Source organism: Pongo pygmaeus, chromosome 9 (assembly GCF_028885625.2).
Source record: "Pongo pygmaeus isolate AG05252 chromosome 9, NHGRI_mPonPyg2-v2.0_pri, whole genome shotgun sequence".
Taxonomy (NCBI): Eukaryota; Metazoa; Chordata; class Mammalia; order Primates; family Hominidae; genus Pongo; species Pongo pygmaeus.
In genome coordinates, this window is record NC_072382.2 from 61,459,207 (window position 1) to 61,483,186 (window position 23,980).

The window sequence follows — 23,980 nt, forward strand, 5'->3', positions numbered from 1 at the left end:
GGGATGTGAAAGACCTCTTCAAGGAGAACTACAAACCACTGCTCAAGGAAATAAAAGAGGATACAAACAAATGGAAGAACATTCCATGCTCATGGGTAGGAAGAATCAATATCATGAAAATGGCCATCCTTCCCAAGGTAATTTACAGATTCAATGCCATCCCCATCAAGCTACCAATGACTTTCTTCACAGAATTGGAAAAAACTACTCTAAAGTTCATATGGAACCAAAAAAGAGCCCGCATCGCCAAGTCAATCCTAAGCCAAAAGAACAAAGCTGGAGGCATCACACTACCTGACTTCAAACTATACTACAAGGCTACAGTAACCAAAACAGCATGGTACTGGTACCAAAACAGAGATATAGATCAATGGAACAGAACAGAGCCGTCAGAAATAATGCCACATATCTACAAGTATCTGATCTTTGACAAACCTGACAAAAACAAGAAATGGGGAAAGGATTCCCTATTTAATAAATGGTGCTGGGAAAACTGGCTAGCCATATGTAGAAAGCTGAAACTGGATCCCTTCCTTACACCTTATACAAAAATCAATTCAAGATGGATTAAAGACTTAAATGTTAGACCTAAAACCATAAAAACCCTAGAAGAAAACCTAGGCATTACCATTCAGGACATAGGCATGGGCAAGGACTTCATGTCTAAAACACCAAAAGCAATGGCAACAAAAGCCAAAATTGACAAATGGGATCTAATTAAACTCAAGAGCTTCTGCACAGCAAAAGAAACTACCATCAGAGTGAACAGGCAACCTACAAAATGGGAGAAAATTTTTGCAACCTACTCATCTGACAAAGGGCTAATATCCAGAATCTACAATGAACTCCAACAAATTTACAAGAAAAAAACAAACAACCCCATCAAAAAGTGGGCGAAGGACATGAACAGACACTTCTCAAAAGAAGACATTTATGCAGCCAAAAATCACATGAAAAAATGCTCACCATCACTGGCCATCAGAGAAATGCAAATCAAAACCACAATGAGATACCATCTCACACCAGTTAGAATGGCAATCATTAAAAAGTCAGGAAACAACAGGTGCTGGAGAGGATGTGGAGAAATAGGAACACTTTTACACTGTTGGTGGGACTGTAAACTAGTTCAACCCTTGTGGAAGTCAGTGTGGCGATTCCTCAGGGATCTAGAACTACAAATTCCATTCGACCCAGCCATCCCATTACTGGGTATATACCCAAAGGACTATAAATCATGCTGCTATAAAGACACATGCACACGTATGTTTATTGCGGCATTATTCACAATAGCAAAGACTTGGAACCAACCCAAATGTCCAACAATGATAGACTGGATTAAGAAAATGTGGCACATATACACCATGGAATACTATGCAGCCATAAAAAATGATGAGTTCACGTCCTTTGTAGGGACATGGATGAAATTGGAAATCATCATTCTCAGTAAACTATCGCAAGAACAAAAAACCAAACACCGCATATTCTCACTCATAGGTGGGAATTGAACAATGAGAACACATGGACACAGGAAGGGGAACATCACACTCTGGGGACTGTTGTGGGGTGGGGGGAGAGGGGAGGGATAGCATTGGGAGATATACCTAATGCGAGATGACGAGTTGGTGGGTGCAGCGCATCAGCATGGCACATGTATACATATGTAACTTACCTGCACATTGCGCACATGTACCATAAAACCTAAAGTATAATAATAATAATAATAATAATAAAAGAAAAAAAAATAAAAAAATAAAAATAAAAAAAATAAAATAAAATAAAAAAAAGAATCAAGTGCCCTTAGATTGTACAGAGGCTTTAACACAAAATATATGCAAAAAAATGTAGGCCCACATGTATTTCTTGGCTCTAAGTACCAATTAAATGTTGAGCTTAAGTAGGACTCTGTTACAAAAAGATGTGTCATGGTCAAAGGATCGATACTGTCTCAGAAAAAGTAGATAATGTCCAATATTGGAAAGCTAGCATGCGTGTCCTCTTACCTAGATGTCTCCCCCTTTCTTTCTTTTAAACTCTTGAGCCCCCTGAAATAGGATTGTATGCTTCAAATCTTTTTTGTTTTACTCTTGCATTAATTAAGCTTTTGGCCAAAATGTATTTCTTTTTCTAATGTCTGAAACTTATTTAAATACTTCAGCAAAGTCAGTGTGATATTTACCCATTCAATAGCTATTTGAGCTCTTACTATTGGCCAGGCATTATTTTGGACATGGCAGTGAACAAAACAGACAAAAATTCTTTTATTATTATTATTATTATTATACTTTTAGGGTACATGTGCACAACGTGCAAGTTTGTTACATATGTATATATGTGCCAGGTTGGTGTGCTGCACCCATTAACTCGTCATTTAGCATTAGGTATATCTCCTACTGCTATCCCTCCCCCCTCCCCCAACCCCACAACAGTCCTCAATGTGTGATGTTCCCCTTCCTATGTCCATGTGTTCTCATTGCTCAATTCCCACCTATGAGTGAGAACATGCAGTGTTTGGTTTTCTGTCCTTGCAATAGTTTGCTGAGAATGATGGTTTCCAGCTTCATCCATATCCCTACGAAGGACATGAACTCATAATTTTTTATGGCTGCATAGTATTCCATGCTGTATATGTGCCACATTTTCTTAATCCAGTCTATCATTGTTGGACATTTGGCTTGGTTCCAAGTCTTTGCTATTGTGAAAAGTGCCGCAACAAACATACGTGTGCATGTGTCTTTGTAGCGGCATGATTTATAATCCTTTGGGTATATACCCAGTAATGGGATGGCTAGGTCAAGTGGTATTTCTAGTTCTAGATCCGCGAGGAATTGCCACACCGATTTCCACAATGGTTGAACTAGTTTACAGTCCTACCAACAGTGTAAAAGTGTTCCTACTTCTCCACATCCTCTCCAGCACCCGTTGTTTCCTGACTTTTTAATGATCGCCATTCTAACTGGTGTGAGATGGTTTCTCATTGTGGTTTTGATTTGCATTTCTCTGATGGCCAGTGATGATGAGCATTTTTTCATGTTTTTTTTGGCTGCATAAATGTCTTCTTTTGAGAAGTGTCAAAACAGACAAAAATTCTTACCTTCAGGATGCTTACATTCTCCTTTCTTGCTATTTAAATGTAAATATGTTATTTAACAAGAATTTATATTCTAAGGATGATCAGCTAGCATTTAATCAGAAAGGCCACACTCCCAAAGCAGCTATTATAAGCACTTCAGAAGCTATTCCTATTAGCCCTAAAGACTAATGTAAGGCATATTAGAAATATAAGAAATATTAGAAAGAATAATATAAGGAATATACTAGTATTCGAATATTAGAAGGGGCCAGGCATAGTGGCTCATGCCTGCAATCCCAGCACTCTGGGAGGCCAAGGCGGGCAGATGACTAGAGCTCAGGAGTTCAAGACCAGCGTGGGCAACATGGCAAAACCTCATCTCTACAAAATACAAAAAAAAAAAAAAGCCAGGAATGGCAGCACGTGCCTGTAGCCCCAGCTACTCCAGAGGCTGAAGTGGGAGGATCACCTGAGCCTGGGAGGCAGAGGTTGCAGGGAGCCGAGATTACGCCATTGCACTCCAGCCTGGGCAACAGGGCAAGACCCCACCTCAAAAAAAAAAAAAAAAAAAAAAAAGAATATTAGAAGCAATAATATAAGGAATATTAGAAATAGGCTCTTGTCATTGAAATTAGTGGCATTCAGTATGTGTGAACTCTCCTAAATATTTTGGGGATATTCCCCTCCCTTATAAACAGGGCATAAGATCTCATAAACTCTACTTCCTCTGTCTTCCAGAATGGCTCTTAGGGTTACAGTCAAGTCTGGAATTAATTTTGGAGGATTTTAATTGCCTAATGCTGACTATAAAGCTAACAATTATGGCTTCAGGGTATTGTTGCATCTGCCTAAAGAGAACCTTTTATGGAATGTGTGGGTGAACTATTTGGGGGAACACAGAACTGGGAGATCACTCAGTTTACCAAACAGATTGTATGAACTGCTTCTGCAGTGCTTGCTAATAATTTTGTCAAATACATGTTTACTAATTTTTAAAATGACAACCCTTACTTATCAGAGATATATATTATTTTCATCAAGATCTATTCAGGGTAAGCAGAAATAGGGGTAAACATAATAGAAATAGTCACAGCAAAAATGTGTTTAAATTAAAAAGATATTACTTGTAAAAAGATAAACTTCAGTTACCTGACAAAAATGTACTTGATGAGAACACATGACCACGTAGGGAGGAAGAGCACACACTGGGGCCTACCAGAGTGGGAGGAGGGACAGGATGAGGAAAAATAACTAATGGGTACTAGGCTTAATACCTGGGTGGTGAAATAATCTGTACAACAAACTCCCATGACACAAGTTTACCTTTGCAAACCTGCACGTGTACCCCTGAACTTAAAGAAAAGTTTTTTTTAAAAATCACATTTCCAGAGTTTGCTAAATAATTATGACTAGTATTTTACTACCATCTTCTTCCTTGGTGAACTATTAAAATTAGTAAATTTATGTTAAAAATGAAGTTCTCCCTAGAAATCAAAAGTGCAGTCTAAGCACTGAAAATGTTCTATCAACACTTGTTAACTGAGAACCATTCAAACATCTAGGAATTTTTAACTCTGCAAGCCATATCTGAAAAAGAAATGTCAAAACTGTTTATAACCCTACTGCATCACTATGATCTCACTTCAAATTATCATTCCATGCTCCTCCTTTTTTTTAGAGGCAACTCCTGCACACAATATCCTGCATTAGTTTCCATTCTCCCAACTTGCAACATTCTTCCAAGCTTCACCCATAAACTGAGGCATTCACCTAAGTAAGCTTCCCCTGCTGAAGAAGATTTTTGCTGGGTTTTGTGACATCAAGAACTTATTCCTTAGGCATCCTGTTCTCCAAGTTACTTTCAGTGATGAAATTATGAGTATTATGTATCAACTAGGAAAAAAATGTCCTGTGAAGTGATAAAAAAAAGTATTTAATCCAATAATTCAACTCAATAAACTATTTGATATATGCCAAGCACCAAGGTCACATAAATAAATAAGATACCGTCCCTGAATTTAAAGGACATAAAATGTAGAGACAGGAAAGGCCTATCAACCCAAATATGATAGAGAATATTAAGTGCAACAATAAATGCACAGAAATAAGTGACTCAATTTTGTCGAGAGAGAAAGAAATAAATGAACAAAGGCAGAATCTAGGCTCAGTTTTTAAATTATGTACATTCCATGCAACTATATAGACACTATAGTTACAAGAAAGGTGACATCTGGCGCGGGGGCTCATGCCTGTAATCCCAGCACTTTGGGAGGCCGAGGCGGGCGGATCACGAGATCAAGAGTTCAGGACCAGCCTGGCCAACATGGCAAAACCCCCGTCTCTACTAAAAATACAAAAATTAGCTGGGAGTGTTGGCGCATGCCTGTAATCCCAGCTACTTGGGAGGGTGAGGCAAGAGAATCCTTGAACCCAGGAGGCGGAGGTTGCAGTGAGCCGAGATAGTGCCATTGCACTCCAGCCTGGGCGACAAGAGCAGGACTCCATCTCAAAAAAAAAAGAAAGGCGACAAGCAAAAATTAAAATATGTGTTGTCTAAAAGATGTCAGAATTTCAAATAGCTTTTTCTATTATCGTGTTGAGAGAGGCAATGCCTTTTTCTCAATCCTATGGCTTCTATGAGGAAGAACTGTTGCTAAATATTTTTGGACTCTCTCTACCCTTTCACTTATTTATCCCCTAGAAGGAGGATAGTGACTTACCTGACTGGTAAGTTTAGACTAAAGAATCATGTAAGCATAATTCTACCTACCCCTTTTTTTGCTCTTGGAAGCCTACCCACTAGATGGAAGCAGAAGTTCTCCAATGCTTCTCCATGGATAGGCTCTCCAGGCAAACAGGGAAGATGTTCCTGGTCCTATTCTGCTAATGTCCAGGGAAGTCTGTTTAACTCTGGGGTTCGGTATTAGAAAGCAAAACTATCTACTGATATAAGCCATGCCTTCCAATAACAGCTTTATCAGGAATACAGGTCGTATTCTGATATCTCATCTGTCACTCTCTTCTCAAAATTTGGGCAGGGAATTTGGGGGTTATTTTTTGAGACCTCTCAAACACTACAATATTAATTGCACTGCCTTTTTTATTATTTAAAATAAAATCTTCACTTTTTATCTTACATTAAACTCCTAAGAATAATGACATTATGTGATTCTTTTTCATAGCCTTTATAGCTCCTAGCAGAATGCCCAGTAATGCTGAAGAAATGAATTTTCAGGTATTAAAGTTATTTGTAGATGGTGCTTATTTTTACAACAAAAACAAACAAAAAATGACTTATATAATGATAAACACTGATATTTAGTAATGTGTATGTAAGTATTTTCCCGTAAAGAAAAATATTTTCCCATATATTGGTAAAAATTCCTATCCATATTTATTTTTGTCTGCTTTGAACTATTACTATCTAACTGGTAGAAGCTCTTCAGGAGACTTTTTCTGAAAAGTGGAACAAAGTGTTACACTGAAGCAGTAAAGTGACTAATACTGACTGGAGTGACAAAGAGGGTTGGAAGAGTCACTTTTTTACATACAGTTTCTCTTCTTTCTGTTTCCGTATCTCTTATCTCCCTCTTACCATTCCTGGGGAGGTGCTGCATAGTTATCAACATGCTTAACAGACAGTGAACAGTGAAGGAAGAATTATGGGTAAAGACATTTGTTTGACTTCCCAGTGTACTCCCAACTACAAAGTGACAAACTGGAACAAAAAGCTTATGGGACACTAAATTATGACTTGTAGCAGCTGACACATTTTTCTTCTGGAAGACCAAAGGTTCTTAATCTTTAACTCTGAAGCTTTAAAAGAAAATAAATCCAAATTACCCCCCTTTTAATCACTTTTTAAATTACTCCTTGTATCTTTTCTTTGTTGTCCTAAATACTGACCACTGTTGAAAGAATTTCCCCTATATAATCCCTTATGGAAAGGATTTGCTTTTTTGCTTAATACCAGTTCCAAGAGAAGTATCGAGTCAATAAAAAAGGATTGTCTCATAGATCTAAATTTCAATTAGTTTTACCATTGATTTAGAGAACCTTGGCATAAACTATTAAATAATTCAAGGATGAGAATTTCAACTATTAATAATAACAGCCATAACAACTAACCTGTTGAAAACTTGCCAGGTGCCAGACACTGTTCCAAGAACTTACAGGTTATTAATCCTCACAACATTTCATATCACATCTATTTCACATCAATAAGATAGATACTGTTATTACCCCTAATTTATACACAGAGAAACAGGGGTACAGAGAAGTTAAACAACTTGTCCAACATTCTGTAAGTGGCAGAGATGACATTTAAACTCAAGCAGTCTAACTTCACCACTGTGCAATAGCTATTAATGAAAATACCAAAGACAGTAGGAAATTGGGATTCATCTCCACCCACAGTTCTTTTCTTCACTCAAGGTTAACATGGAAACATTATAAGAAATGACAATAAGTATAAATATAATAACAGATATCCATTGTGAACTCCAAAATGTAAATGATAAATACAAAACAGAAATGCTTAGTTCTTACACTCAGGGAGTTTACATCCCATTTAGAGATGTAAAAGAGGTATCAACCATTCACATGTGAAAACTGGAACATGCATTAATCAATAGTCAAGCTCTTTAGTATTTCTCCCAAACCAGCTCATCTTCCAATGTTCCCTACATTAGCTGATGACACCACTAAATTTTCAGTCACTAAGACTTTAAGCATCTTCATACCTCCTTTTTTCCAATCACCAGGGCTTTTCCACTCCCACTGTTCTCAGTCTCTCACATAAATGATTATAACGGGCTCCCTGCTCCCAATATTTTCATTCTCTAATCTACTTTTCCCATTGTCAATAATCTCTCTAAACTAAATAAAGAAAATGTCTCTTCTCTTCTGAAAAGCTTCCAACATCTTCCACTGAATAAATTTAAAAGTTTAGGATGGCATTCAATGTCTTCCATACATTACTCTCAACCAATCTTCCAGTCTTTTCCAGTAACATTCCCACACTAACTCCACACTCCTCACTTTAGTAGCTTTCCACTCTGATTTCCACAACAATGTCATGAATTTTACCGTTACATGGTTTACCAGTCTCAACGCCTGTCTCTACTTAATCAAGTCTTATATAATATGTCCTTCAAATGCCTCCTCTTCCACTGAATAAATCAAAAAGTTTAGGATGGCATTCAATGTCTTCCATACATTACTCTCAACCAATCTTCCAGTCTTTTCCAGTAACATTCCCACACTAACTCCACACTCCTCACTTTAGTAGCTTTCCATTCTGATTTCCACAACAATGTCATGAATTTTACCATCACATGGTTTACCAGTCTCAACGCCTGTCTCTACTTAATCAAGTTTTATATAATATGTCCTTCAAATGCCTCCTCTATGAAGACTTCCAATACACTCCCCCGAAAAACTGATCACTATTTGCCTTCCACAACGAGGTGCTCGACTGGAACACAGCAATTATACAATTGTGTCTCACAGTGAGCTAGTCTACACATCTGAGTCTACTAGATATAAACTCCCTAGGGATAGAACCATATCTTATTGATCTTTATATTTCCCCCACAGCACCTAGCACACTGAGATGCTCAAAAAAGGGGGCTAATAACTGAAAGGTAATTAAGACAGTATAAGAAAAGTATATTAATGTGATAGGAATGAATTAAAGGTATAAATAAAATATACAAAATGAATGCTTTCTACTTACTGTAGGTGAATTTGGAAATAGTTATCAATTATATGTGTGTGTCTATATGTGTATGTATATATACAGACATAGACATTTATGTTATTAGGTATCTAGATTTTAAATTTTATCTTCTTGGTGAATTCAGTCTTTTATAATTACATAATGATCATCTTTTTCTCTAGCAAAGTGTTTTCCCAGTTTTTCTGATATTAACATTACCAGTTTTATTATAGTGTCTTGTGTCCTTTTTCCATTTTTTTACTTTCAACCTTGATAAATTCTTATGTTTGCAAAGAGTATACAGTCAGAAAATCCAAGTGGACAATCTTTATATTCTTTTAACGAAGTTTTTGCTTCTATATTTATTGTGATTCGTGGTAGTATCTGGATTTATTTCTATCATCTTTTTACATGCTTTAAGTATTTGTCCTGTTTGCTAGGTTTCCTTTTTTGACCTCCTTTTTTCTCTTACATTAATTATTTGTTCTCCTTTTTTCCCTCAATTCTTTTGTCACCTCTGTTTGGAAGCCATTCACACAATATCTACTCTTTCAGCAGTTGCACTAGCTGTGTGTGTGTGTGTGTGTGTGTGTGTGTGTAGACAGCTAGTGTGTGTATATATAAACAAGATTTAAAGTCAAACTCTTAGCCCTCCCCTTGAAATATAACTTTTTAACATACTCTTCTAATTTCTTCTTTCCAATGTAAATGCTATTGTTTTCTAGCACTTTAGTTCTAGCCTGTTCTCTTAGAAAGCATTGTTAATAATGTCTTATAATATCAGTGCTTGTTTAGTTTTACCTATATTTATCACTAGTATACCTTCTTGATCTCATTCATTTCTTCTGCCTGAGTATGTACTTTCAGTGGTAAAAACTCCCTCAATTTTTCCTTTTCTAAAATTGTTTTAGCTTTCACTTTTCCTAGGGAGATAGTTTTGCAGGGCACTGATTTCTAGTTTGACAGTTATTTTCTCTCAGCACCTGTTGGGATGATATTCCACTGCTTTATGGATTCCACTGTGGCTACTAATAAGTCACCTTTCAGTAAAACTGCCATTCATTCTTTCGAAGGTAATTTATCTTTTCTGAGTTCTTTTAGTAGTTATCTTTTTATTTAAGGTTCTGCAATTTTGCAATAATACTTGGGCTTCTTTTAATTTATTCTGCTTGAGATTCAGTGAGCTTTCTGGACAAAAACTTGGCATTTCTCATCAGTTCTTTAAAATGCTATTTTACAGCCATTTTTTTCTAATATTTCTTCCTCTCCATTTTATTATCCCCCTTTTGAACTTCAATTAAGTCCAAGTTATACTTTACTTCTTATTCTCCAACTCTTCTGACCTATATGACTTTTTGTGTGTGTGTTTTGGGGTTTTGGGGGATTTTTCTTGAGACAGAGTCTCACTCTGTCACTCAGGCAGCAGTGCAGTGGTACAATCAGAGCTCACTGCAGCCTCAACCTCCCCAGCTCAGGTGATGCTCCCACATTAGCCTCCCAGGTAGCTGCGACTACAGGCATCCGCCACCATGCCTAGCTAATATTTTGTATCTTGTAGAGACAGGGTTTTGCCATGTTGTCCAGGCTGGTCTCGAACTTCTGGATTCAAGCCATCCACCCACCTCGGCCTCCCAAAGTGCTGGGATTACAAGCATGAACCACCACACTCGGCCAGTGACAGTTTTTTTAATCACCTGTCCCCCAATCATTTTTTTCAGGTTTCTATTTTATTTCTTTCATCATAATAAACGTGTTTTTATATTTCTTATATAATCCGAAGCTTTGGTGGGTGTGTTTTTTTTGTTTGTTTTTTTGTTTTGTTTTGAGACGGAGTCTCGCTCTGTCGCCCAGGCTAGAGTGTAGTGGCATGATCTCGGCTCACTGCAAGCTTTGCCTCCCGGGTTCAAGCCATTCTCCTGCCTCAGCCTCCCGAGGGTGGATGTGTTTTTGTTGTGTACTTTTTCTTAGGTTCTTATTCATAGTGCCTTGTTTCCTTGCCTGATTTGTGGATTTTTGACTAGGCACTGCTCAATTTCCTTGGGATTTTATCTGTAGGAATTATTTGAGGCCTTGGAGAATCTGAATTTGCTTCTAACCATTGCCTTGGAACATTGCCAACTTGAGGCCAATTTAAATTTTTACATGAGGTTTCTCAGTCTACATATGCAGCACTAATTTTAGGGATCAAAAACTAAGTGAAGACCCTGAAGATTCCACAAAAAAAAACTATTAGAACAAACAAATTCAGCAAAGCTGCAGTATATAAAAATCAACACATACAAATCAGTTGCATACAGTTATATACTATAAATAATTCAAAAAGGAAATTAAGAAAACAGTTCTATCTGCAACAGCATTGAAAAGAATAAAATGCTCAGGAATAAACTTAACCATGGAGGTGAAAGACTCACACACTGAAAACTATGAAATATTGCTGAAATAAATTAATATACAAATAAATCAAAAGATATCCCATTTTCATGGATTAGAAAACCTATTATTGTTAAGATACCAGTGTTACTCAAAGCAATCTATAGATTCAAAGCAATCTCTATCAAAATCCCAAAGATGATTATACTAAGTGAAATAAGCAAGTCACAAAAAAATACTGTATGATTCCACTTATATGAGGTATCTAAAGTCGTCAAATTCATTGAAACATAAAGTCGAACGGTGATTACCAGGGGACAGCAGAAGGGTAGTTGTTATTTAATGAGTATAGAGTGTCAGTTCTGCAAGATGGAAAAGATAGGGAGATCTGTTTCACAACACTGTGAATATACTTAACACTACTGAACTGTACACTTAAAAATAAAGAATGGAGTAAATTTTATGGTGTTTACCACAATAAAAAATAAACCCCAATGACGTTTTTCGCAGAAACAGAAAAATCCATCCTAAAATTCATATGGAATCTCAAAGGACACTCAAATAGCCAAAATAATCTTGAAAAAGAACAAAGTTTGAGGTCTCAAACTTCATGATTTCAAAACTTACTAAAAGATACAATAATCAAAACAGTGTGGTACTGACATAAACAGACATATAGACCTATGACATAGAACAGACAGCCTAGCAATAAATCCTCACATGTACTGTCAAATAATTTTCAACAAAGAAGCCAACAATTTGTTGAAAGGTTATTAAAAGAACAGTGTTTTTCAACAAATGGTCTTAGAAAAATGGAATATCCACAGGCAAAAGAATAAAGTTGGACCATTACCTTACACTGTATACAAAAATTAACTCAAAATGAATCAAAGACCTAAATATTAGAACTAAAACTTTTATAAAAATCCTCAAAGAAAACATAGAATGAGAGCTTCATTACATTGAATTTGCAGTGATTTCTTTGATATGACACCAAAATCATAGGCAACAAAAGAAAAAGTAGATAAACTTCATCAAAAATGAAAACTTTTGCACATCAATGGACGCTATCAATACTGATATTAAGTCTTATTAGAAAGCTATTATAACTAAGATAGTGTGGTATTAACATAGGATGCATAAACTAACAAATCAAACATAATAGAGCCCAGATACAGTCATACATATATAGAAATTTGATATAGGACAGAGGCAGCACTGATGAATGGAGAATAAATAAACTTTTCAATACAGTGTGTTGGCATGACTGGATATCCATTTGGATAAAAAATGAGATTGAATCTCTACATCACAACATACATATAAATCTAGAAATTAGAAAAATGCAAATTACAATCACAAAGAAATGCCATTTCATACCCACTAGACTAGCCAAACTTAAAAGTCAGTAAATAGGAAGCGCTGGTTGATAAGAATGGGGATCCAGGGGCATTCTTACTCACTGCTAGCAAAAATATAAATGCATCAATTTATATTCAGCACCCATTTTGAAAAACAATTCAATTTTAGATAGCTTTAGTTTTCTGTTTCTACCTACATGGGTTGAATTGTATCGCCCCAAAAAAATATGTTGAGTCCTAATCCTCAGTACCTCAGAATGTAATCTTATTAGGAAATAAGGTCTCTACGGGGCTAATCAGGGTGGACCCCAATCCAATATGACCTGGAACCTTAGAAAATTAGAAAATTTGGAAACAAAGACAGGTACAGGGAAAGACTATGTGAACATACAGGGAGAATGCCATGCGAAGATGAAGAATGAGATCAGCGTGATGCATCTACAAGCCAAAGATTGCCAGTAAACCACCAGAAGCTAGGAGAAAGACATGGAACAGATTCTCCCTCACAGCCTTCAAAAGGAACCAATCCTGGAGATAACTTGATCTTGGACTTCTGGCCTCCAGAACTGTGAGACAATTCATTTCTGCTGTTCAAGCTACCTAGTTTGTGGTACTTTGTCATGGCAGCCCTAGCAAACTAATATGCTCCTGTAACAAATTATCGCAAATTCAAAGGCATAAAATAACACAAATGTATCTTATCGGTCTGCAAGTCAGAAGTCTGATATAGGTCTCACTAAGCTAAACCAAGGTGCTGGTGGGGCTTCAATACTTTCTGGGAGCTCTAGGGAAAAAATCTACTTCCTTACCTTTTTCATCTTCTTAGAGGCTGCCTGCTTTCCTTGGCTCACGGTCCCCTTCTTTCATCACCAAAGCTAGCAGAGATGGGTTGAGTGATCTCGGCTCACTCCACCTCCCGGGTTCAAGCCATTCTCCGGCCTCAGCCTCCCGAGGGTGGATGTGTATCACACTGTATTACTCCAACCCTGCTTCCACTGTCAAATCTTCTCTGATCTCTTCTGCCTCTCTCTTCTACTTTTTAAGGACCCTCATGATTACACTGCACCCACTCAGATAATCCTAGATAATCTCTTCATCTCAAAATCCTTAAACCCATCTCCAAAGTCCATTTTGCCACGTAAGGTAACATATTCTCAAATGTGGACATCTTTGGCCAAGGTGGGCAGATGGCTAGAGCCCAGAAGTTTGAAACATGCCTGGGCAACACAGCGAAACCCCTTCTCTACCAAAAAAAAAAAAAAAAAAAAAAAAGATACAAAAATTAGCTGGGCATGGTGGCACGCACTGCAGTCCCACCTACTCAGGAGGCTGAGGTGGGAGGATTACTTGAGCCTGAAAGGCAGAGTTTGCAGTGAGGCAAGTTTGCACATCACTGCACCCTAGCCTGGGCAACAGAGTGAGACCCTGTCTCAAAAAAAAACAAAACATTGCTGAATGCAAGTTGTATGAAATGTAAGGAAGAGGTGGCCAAACAACGTACTGTGGCAGATGGAGGAGGAGAAATCTGTAAAGTTATCTGCTAGGTAAATCAATGCCAGAAGGAAAGTTCTTGGTTGTAAAAGAAAAAAAAAACAGTGGTAGATACACTCTTCTGCCCCAAGTTCTAAGAACAGGCTTATAACAACAACCTAAATAAGTGCAGATCAGCTTGTAAATAACAAAGTGAACAACAAGTCAATGTCATAAACTGTCAGGAACCACCCACAGACAGAACCCAGTTCTTCCAAAATGTTGTTTAGCTAACAGTTTTTCCGTTTCTTTTGTTTAAACTGAATGCCTTTAAGCGAAGCAGGCAATAGTCAGTTCACTTCCATTCTTCCTACTCTCCTTTTGACCCTCCCCTCTGTCTTCAACATATAAAATAAATGTTATGTAGGTACATGAGTCTGAGACCAGCTGCATCCTTACAAATTACTCTGAAATAACTGTATCAGAAGTTTGTCATCAAGGTCATTATAAACTGCGATTTTCAAGAGTCCCTCTTAACTGACTCTCTCTCACTTCTCGCCTACCTCCTTTAACCAGAGACACTGCCTTTTTTCACATAATTGGAGATACCTGGCAAAATTAAGTACAGCCTTGGAAGGCTATGATGGGAAGTATATATATGCTCCTTGTAGAAAGTAAAAGTGGACTAGGAGTAAAGACCTAGGTTCTAGTCCCCGTTTTCCAAATATCTCACAGAATAACCCTCAGCCAGTATTTTTATCTCTCTGGAGTTCAATTTATTTTCCTTGTACAATATATAATGAGCAGATTTCAATTAGATTAGATAAACTCTGAACCTGTCCTATATTTTATATATCCATACCAACATTTATACTGAAATAGGCTTTTTCAGCAAGTATAAATTTTTGCTTTGAATGGGGTACAGAAGGCAGAAGAATGTGCTAGGGAAATAAGCTGACTTGGTAATTGAAAGGCAAAAGAGAAAGAATGAGAGAAGGGCCTGCCACTGAAGAGGACAGAGTCTGATGACAATGAAAAACAAACTTTATGGTTTTACTTATGGTTACCTTCTACTAAGTGTATAAAAACAAATTATGGAGATGTGACTATCTAATGCACTATAATGAAAATACTCATCAGGACTGCTTCAGATGGTTTCTCAACTTTTATTTTTAAATATGGCCCATTGTGCTATAATGGAGTTTTGTTCTCAGCTTATATATAAATTTGAGTATCAGTGTACTGTCTAAAGTCTTCCTAATCTTATTTGTTCCTTAAAAGAGATTTCAACAAGTGGAGATGTTAAAATCAAAACAGAAAAATCCACAACAATGTCAATAACAAGAAGCAGCCCTCAAATAGCTAGAATGTATGTGGAGAGGGAGTGTCCCATTAGTAATAAAATGCTTTTTAAAAAAATAAAACAAAAAATGGCAAAGTGCAGATTATGAAGGACTTTGCAGGCACGGGTCAAGGGCATGAACAGTATCCTGTGGACAATGAAAAGCCATAAGAGATTTTTAAAACAGAGTGACTCTATCAAATCTGTGTTTTTGAAAAATAACGCTCATGGCAGAGTACATACTATATTTACAAAATAAAGTATAAAATTATTATGTAGGCTGATATTTTACCACAAAATAGTAACATGAAGTTGGAATAAAACACTCACTCACTGAAGCCATAAAATAAATTTCACAAATACTACAGTATTCTTAAAGAAATTAACAGAGAATTATGCCTTGCAAATTCCTTAGGTGAGTAAATAATCACACTTTAAAAAAAACTCTTTTTTAAGTTCTCACACTACATATGTATACCTTTTTCAAATAAAATTAACACTTTAAGTAATATTTATGGGCATTAGGGCCACGGAATTTTTAAATATTTACCTAACCATTTAGAAAGCACTTAGCATTAAAGGTATAGAAAAATATCTCACACACTAACTTATGCCTTTCAAAACCTTGTATTTACCTAGTCAAACACAAAGTGATCTCATTGAAAAGCTGAAAATTGCACTGTAGAATATGCAATTAAAATGGCATAGAAATGTAGCTTATTTAATTCTGATTAAAGCTTCTATGCAGACGACTGATTTTTTTAAACTTCCTATTAGTTTCTGCTGATTCTTGGCAGATAAGACTACAAACTCAGTGCTTCTTTCCATTAACCCACCAAAGCAGAACACCATTAACAGTAACTAGATTTGGGCTTCAAATCTCTAAATGCTTTGCCAAAAAAAAAAAAAAAAAAAACCTTAGTTAAGAACTGAACTGACACATATATAGCATTTAAATAAAATATTATAAATCTAATTATAAAATCAAATGTTTTACAAACATGCCATTATTTTTCAACACAGTAATATAACATCCCAAAAGTTAAAAACTACTTTAAATCTATTATTCTACAATTAAAAACATTTCTATTGATAGAATTTTAAGTGGCTTTCAAAGAGGTTAATAAAAATGTTTAAATTCTTAAGGAAATGAACATGTAATAATTTTGTTACCATCCTATAAATGAACCCCCATATACTTTTTTAAAGTACTATCCAAAATATACAGGATATTTGCTCATCTTTTTCTATTATTATACTTTGGAAAGTATAGGTTAGCAAGGTCAACATTCAACATTTAAGTAAAACTTCAAGAATTACTAGTTTGTGACATCTTATTTTATTTTTATTTCTACCTGACCAAAAGTGTAAACTAAATGAATTTAATTTTAGAATTAGAAGGTATTACAGAATTCATCTACTAGGATCCCTTAATTTGACAGGATACTAAGATTCAGAAAGGTTCACTGACTTTTCCAAAATTAAACAGTTAGGCCAAGACTCTTCAGTCCTCTGCCTATGAATCCAGGACATTTTCTCCTATGTCAGGTCCTATCTAAAATCTTTTCATCTTCCTTCACTTTCTGAAACAAGCAAGTGTTTTTACCATTGTCATATACAACACTTTGAAAATTAGAAAATCTCCTAATCTTTTACTTCCATAAAAGCACTGATTTCCTCTCAATATATTTAACATAATATATATGCAAACAAAAAGCACAAATCCACTGTTAGACTTCTGGAACAAGCATAAATAAAAATTCTTGTTATGACAGTATCTGCTAAGTTAAAAATACCCTTTTCTAGTAATGTCAAAATAGAATTATTTTGTAGACACTGAATATTAGGTAGGCATGTATAAACCCTGAACTATTCACATATACTTTAAGTGTGCAAAAATGTTCCTATTAAAAGTAGAATGTGAATAAGGGTTTTCTGCACTAAGAAAATACACCCTTTTTAGAAGCACAAATTGTATTTTCCTCTAATATAAACAATAATTGAAGCTCCCTGGTATAGCTATATACATATATATATAGCTATGCTGTGATGGAAAGAGCACCACACTAGGATTAAGAAGCCTAGAAATTTTCCACTTACAAGAGGACAGACAGAATTACCGCACCAACAAATTACAATTAAAATATGTTAAACTGTAACTGTTAAGTTCAGGAAAATTGCCCACAAAAGTGATGAAACTGCTAAAACAATTTTCCAGCGTTAAAAAATGCAATTTGTTCACATTTAGTCAAAATTCAAATATTAATTCCATTCTATGAAAATAGTTGATACTACTTTGTTCCATAATAAATCCTCTCAAAACAATTTTTCTTCCGACACACATTTTCCTAAAGTACTATCTATTATCACTGGTAGTAAACTGAGAAAACAAAAGGCATAACAAAACTTTTTCAAGTGGTTGACCACAGAAGTGGCCTCTGAAGCCAATTCAAGAAGCAAAGTATTGTGTCACTGGAACATTACAGATCAGTGTTCAACATGTCATAAAACCAATGTAGTAGCTTGGAGATTATTTCGAAGAGAAGACAGACAAGAAGTGAAGGAAGAGAACAGAAAAGAAGAGACAAGAATGCATCAAATGCATTAAGGACAAGAAACTTTTGTCTCCAACATATTGGCTCCCAGTGTAAAGCATATCACTAATCCAAAAATTCAGAAAACCTATGGTGTACGCTCTTACTCTCCTACTTAAAACCACTATACTTACCAGTTAGTCGTGCAGAACACAGCACTGAAAACTCAAAAATCTAATCAAATCCCAGAACTACCACTTAACTAGACATGTGAAGCTGTGTTACCTCTATATGCCTAGATTTCTCATCTCTAGAGGTTAATGGCACCAGCCAAACACCGTTCTTGTGAGGATTTGAGACAGTATGTGTAAAATGTTTTGCACTTCATAAATGCTCAATAATAGTAACTATACTTATTAAGTTTCTTGGTGATGTAGAACAGGTAGATTTTCCAATACTATATAAAGATGTAAACTCATTTGCTAATGATTTCAATCCCTTTAAAAAAAAACAAAAATATGTAAACCTATGGTGAAAAAATGGAAATGCTTTTGGCATCTTTCCAGGATTACCAAGTTTAAAGTTCAAACTGTTAAAACAGTCTCCTAATTATGCAACAAATACAAAGAACATTGAATTAATCTGTAAAATATTATATTCACCTATACTGCTGTCTTTTCATCTAAATTACTCTCATTTGCAAAGCTCATGTCTTGTAACGATAAAATCTCAGATTTTTCCTCTCGATTTTCAATAACGAAACCACACTGATTAAAAGTCACAGATGTATCCTCTCATTCTAAAGGCTGTATGTTATCTTTGGGTAGGCATCATTATAACAGCAAACAGATAAATGGCACCAAAAAGACACACATCAGAGTATGCCAAAAGCGGGAGTAGTCAATCTATTCAACCACAAATGATTCACCTCATTCTTTTACGAACTCATCTATTGCATATACAGTCCTTAAAAAGTGCCATGTGATTAGCGGGCTATTTGATTTCTATTCAATGACAAAAGGTACTTGCTTCTGCATTTTTAAAAGGCTTCCTGTATTTTAGGAATCCTTTCCAGAATAAAACATTATTTCCTCCCCCTCCCCCGCGCCCACACACACCCTTTTTCCATTCTGAAAGTTAACATGCTTTCAAATAAGCGAATTCAACTCGGAAACTGAAGCGGTAAACCCGAACCCGCTCGCGTCCCAGACCTCGCCTTCCAGCTAACATACCTGTTCTCTCGAAATACAAGGCAACGACGGTCTCCTGAATATTTTGCAACTGCCATAGTAACTGGCTGCAGTTTCTCCTAACGACACGCAGCTGGACCTCCTCCGGGGTCGGATCACAGGCACTTTTTCTTCGGCGGCACTGGACAGCCGAGGATGAAGAGGCGCTTCCCTGATTTGAAAGAAGTGATCCAACCCCAGGGCCACCAGGCAGCCAGCGCCCCCCACCAGGCCGGAGAGCAGCGGCCTGAGGGCGGAGGGCAGCGACCCGAGGCTGGTGAAGGAGACCCACCAGACGAAGCTGGCCAGGAGCAGCACCAGGATGCAGTGCCGGAGCCGCAGCGGGTGCGCGAGCGTCAGCAGCAGCCCTACGCAGCTCAGCACCAGCAGCAACCTGCCCGCCGCCGCCTCCGGGGGCGTGTGCGGGGCCGCGGACCCTGCGTCGCCATCCCCCCAAGGCCAAGACCACCACTGCCACACCAAGAAGTCCCCCAGGTAACAGCAGGCGGGCAGCGCCAGCAGCCAGCAGGAGCCGCCGCTCCGGCCCGGGCCGGGTCCCCGCTTGGTCCGGGTGAGGAAGCAGGTGAGGAAGAAGAAGGCACAGGCGATGCTGAAGAGGGGGCTGAGGCTGTGCGAACACACGCTCAGCAGCGTCCGCAGCCAGGCGGCTCCGGCAGCCCAGCTCTCGGGTTCCGCGCCCAGCAGCAGGGCGAGGACAAAGGCAGCCAGGACGCCCAGCGAGAGGCGCGCCCGGCAGAAGGGGGAGCCGCGCCGCGGCTGCTGGGGGGAGGCTGGCGGCGGCCGCAGCTCCACGTTGCAGAAGCGGCAGAGGTAGAAGAAGAAGCCGCGCGGAGGGTCCTGCCGCAAGGGGCTCACGCAGCTCTTCACGTAGCCGTTCCTCAGACTCTCGGGGGGCGAGCCGGCCCCATCCGGAGGCTGCGGGGACCGCATGGCTTTGGCGTCTCGCTCGTCCCTCCTCATGGCTGGGGCCGGGGGTGGCCACGGGACTCAGCACACCCCGCTTGTACTGTAGCGGCCACTCGCGCTCCCAGACCCCAGGCGCCGCGTTCGGGGCGCCCCCTGGCTCGCAACCCGTCAGGGCTGCGCCGGCCGCCACGGCCCGGGGTCCCCACCGCGCGGACTCAGGAGCGGCGGAGTCCGGGACATGCTGGCTGAGGAGAGGGGCGGAAGGGGCTTCTCTCCAGGACCAGTTTGGCTGCCGCCTCCTTTTCCCTCGGGCACCTCTCGGGTCTGGAGACTCGGTGTCGCCTCCCAGCTCCGCCGGCTGCAACAGTTACCTCACGGCCCCAGCCTGGTCCGTTGGGCGCGCGAGCGGCGGGCGGGCGCTCCTCCCCCGCGGCTGCCCCGGCCGGGCGCGCGCCCAGCGCGCGCTCGCGCCTTGTCCCGCCGGCACCCGCGCCGCGGCCGCCCTACGGGGACGCGAGCCGGGACCCCGCCGACCCAGCGTGCCCAGGCCGAGGAAAGCGCGGCGGCAGCAGTCCGAAGACCCACCGGGACTGAAAGAGAAGGACGAGGTCATCTTCCGATGGGAGGGGCAAGCCCGCAGTCCTGGGACCCCAGGCGTGCAGGTTCTCTTTGAGGGTAAGTCACGGACACCCAGCCAGAATCCCACAGGTCACTACCGGGGTCTTCGGGAAAGAGGGCGTTTGTGCTCCCCAGGGGGTGTGCTTAGTGGGGATGCTGAGCTAAGGGTGGGAGGGGAGGGGCGCTGTCTCTAACCTTAGCCCCTTTCAGGGTGGGTCTTCAGACTGTGACCAGATGAGGGCCAGCCACCACCAAGTCCATGTCGAAGAAACCCTAATCGCTGTGGCTAGATCTGGCCTCAGAAGCAACGTGGATTCTTGGACCACGCAGCAGGCCCAGGATCCTTGCAGTGGCTCTTAGGGAGGAACGTGCACGTGGAGTGCACTCCGGGAGCACTCCACGTGCACGTTCTTGAGTGTTGCTCAAGAACCATCTTCACAGGCGAAGAACTAACGTCTCGCCTTCCATTTTGTACCCTTGTCATACATACCTGCCGGTTCACAACTTATATCCCCTTCCACACAGCACAGATTTGCTGTCGCAATTGGTCTTTGCAAATTGAAGGCTTTTTCACTGTAACAGCACTTTCTAGATGGGGGAGCGGGGAGAACTAGGAATCCTCTCCAAGACCACTCCCCAGTTTGGATCAGCAGGCCTTGAAGGAAGCCGAATAAGATTCTTTCTGTGAAGTACTGGTGAAACTAGCAATATTAGGAAACACAGACCTGAAAGCGAGAAGAAAAGAACTTTGCTACACCAAAGCTACTGCTCTGGAATCTAACCAATCATAACTGCCTTAGAGAGTGAACTGTGTTTCCCTCCCTAAGCTCTCGCTTCAACCTCATGACCGGACTGCATTTCTCAAAGAGCTAATTCCACATTTTTCCAGGGAGATGAGAAACCTTACTGTGTGGTAAATCCCACAAACAGGCCCATTTTTCACCAATTAATCTCTGCCCACAGTCATGACCTAAAACAGACCATTTTCGCCATTTTCGTATATGGTCATAGTTCACATGCATAGCAAAAAGCACTGAGAAATTAGCACAAGAATTTAACCAAAATGAAAAAGTTCTAGAATTCCCTTTCCTTTGCTTTTCCTTTTCTAATGTATTACCTTGTCCTAAAAGATAAAAATTCAAAAGGTCATTTTATCCCCATGACAATTGAAAGAAAAAAAATGCTCATTTCAGCAAAACTCAGCAAATATATTTTTTGTATGATGTGCATAGAACTCATTACCACCAGTTGAAGATTAAAGTAAAAAACAATGGATACATTTTGAGTTTGTACAGAAGGGCGTGACAAAACTAGCACCAGCATTATTGAAATTCCCATTATAAATTCCATAGGAAATAATAAATTGATTTGAAAATTAGAACAAATTCAGATTAAAAGGTGTGTGTGTGTGCATGTGCGTGTATGTGTGTGTGCATTTAATCTGAAGTTGTCATCTAAAGTAGGATTGGCACATGATCATGGAAACGGTAGAGGAGTAGAAATCCAGTTTTGTGAGTTTTTGTCTGGGCCTAGCCATTCATACCCTGCCATTAAGCAATCCTATAACTTTTACTGGCCTTGTTCTTCTCAATTGTGAAATGAAGCAATTAATTTAGATAACCTTTGAAATCCTTTCTAGTCTTAAAAAGCTCTGATTTCTGTATGCCAAAAATACATAGGCATCCTTAAGACTCACCTTTCAGGTTGCCGATAATATAATAAGAGCAAGAGCCAAGAGCAACCTTTTATATTATTTATACTACCAAACTAAACCCAACTCTCAGTGTTGACAAGTAAAGATAAAGGGATTGTATCAAACGACTGTTTTCTGAAAAATAAAATCCAAAGCCCTCTTCACAAAATCGTCTTCTCAATTCTCTAGCCTTCTTTTAGCTGTCATTCAGGTTTTTATAAGGCTACAAGCCCAACTCTTTCAATAACCCATAATCGGAGTGCATCCCTCTGAAGGCCAACCTAGCACCTGAGAGAATTCTAAAATAAAGCGTAAGGACGTGACCAAAGACCATCAGAAGTTTACTTAACTAAAAATATGCACAAAAAGAATGAGCTAGCTATGTTTATAGCAACTCCCTTCTCTGTTTACAGTCTTTGTCAAAGATTATTACTAGGCCGCATTTCTTAGAGGTCAGATTATTTAATTATTCCCTTGCCAAACTTAAACAACCAATAAAATTACTTAGTTCTTTAGGTTCAAGAATTTATGACCATTATCTGTCATGAAAAAAAAAACTGAAGTCACGGTATACCTTTGACTTTTCCCAGCGCTCTACCCCAGCCTTATTTTACCTGACTTTGCCTTCCCTCACGTCTTTTTTTTTTTTTAATTATTATTATACTTTAAGTTTTGGGATACATGTGCAGAATGTACAGGTTTGTTACATAGGTATACACGTGCCATGGTGGTTTGCTGCACCCATCAAGCCGTCATCTACATTAGGTGCCTTCCCTCACGTTTTGACCCATCATCTCTCTACTCCTTAGTGGATCTCTCCGCTCTCCTGGTTTACCATGACATGGGATCCTGGCTCTTACCACCCCGCTCCCAAGTCATTCTAGGACAATGCAAGCCCCTGGGTATTTCTTTTTTTCTAATTTCTCAGGATAAAGTGGTCTGACACATTTTAAATATCAAAGAAACTCAGAAATAGGCAGTAAATTAACCAGTATCATTGAGATTCCAAATTTATAAAACTAGAGTCATCCCTGAAGATACAAGCAAAACCTTATAAGGTTTTTCAAAGAATTAAATAATTAACATTTACAACCTTATATTTAAAAATAAAAATGGACGAGCTTTTCTCTAGCATAGAAAGGATCATTGTTTTCTGTGTGCAGTGGCAACTCTGTTGCCCAAGTATGTTAACAATACCTATGTTCCTTCCAGCTAATACTCATCTCAGAACCTGAGCCTCACTTTGACTCATTCTTTTAGTTCTTTTCAACAAGTAGCTATTTAATGCCCACTATATGCCGAGATTTGTACTAAATGCTATTTAGAACATTTTTTAAAACTATAACAGTTCCTTCAGAGCTTTCTCAGAGCTGCAGCTTTATCTGGGAGATAGAACGTCTGCACATAGACTGTTAAATAGCACAAAAGAATAAATATGTGATTAAGAACTGTTGAGAACAATGTGTTAGGACTATTAAAAAAGAAGAAAATCATTTCCTTCTAGGGTGCCCCCACTGTGTAGTTGTTTCAGCTTGTTCTCAGTTTCTCATTCTTCTAGTTCCATTTCTCTCTCTTACAGTCTTCTTTCTTTCTCTCCCCAGCATCTGTCCAGATGGCTGTCTTCTGATCTCTCTCCTCTTTTCCCCG

The 23,980-nt window shown here is 38.9% G+C and overlaps 1 protein-coding gene across 3 annotated transcripts in view; it reads right to left on the reverse strand.

The window, feature by feature from the left end:
* The window catches only part of PDE3B (phosphodiesterase 3B), a 221,748-nt gene extending 201,272 nt beyond the window's left edge, over window positions 1-20,476 (reverse strand). For 2 of the 3 annotated variants that reach the window (XM_063671133.1, XM_054441643.2), the window contains exon 1: window positions 19,099-20,474. In XM_063671133.1, coding sequence (XP_063527203.1) covers window positions 19,099-20,076 — 978 coding nt within the window. In that variant the 5' untranslated portion in view covers window positions 20,077-20,474. Of the gene's footprint in view, window positions 1-19,098 lie in introns of all 3 variants that reach the window. The other variant, XM_054441644.2, reaches the window with a different exon arrangement.
* Window positions 20,477-23,980: the final 3,504 nt, after the last annotated feature.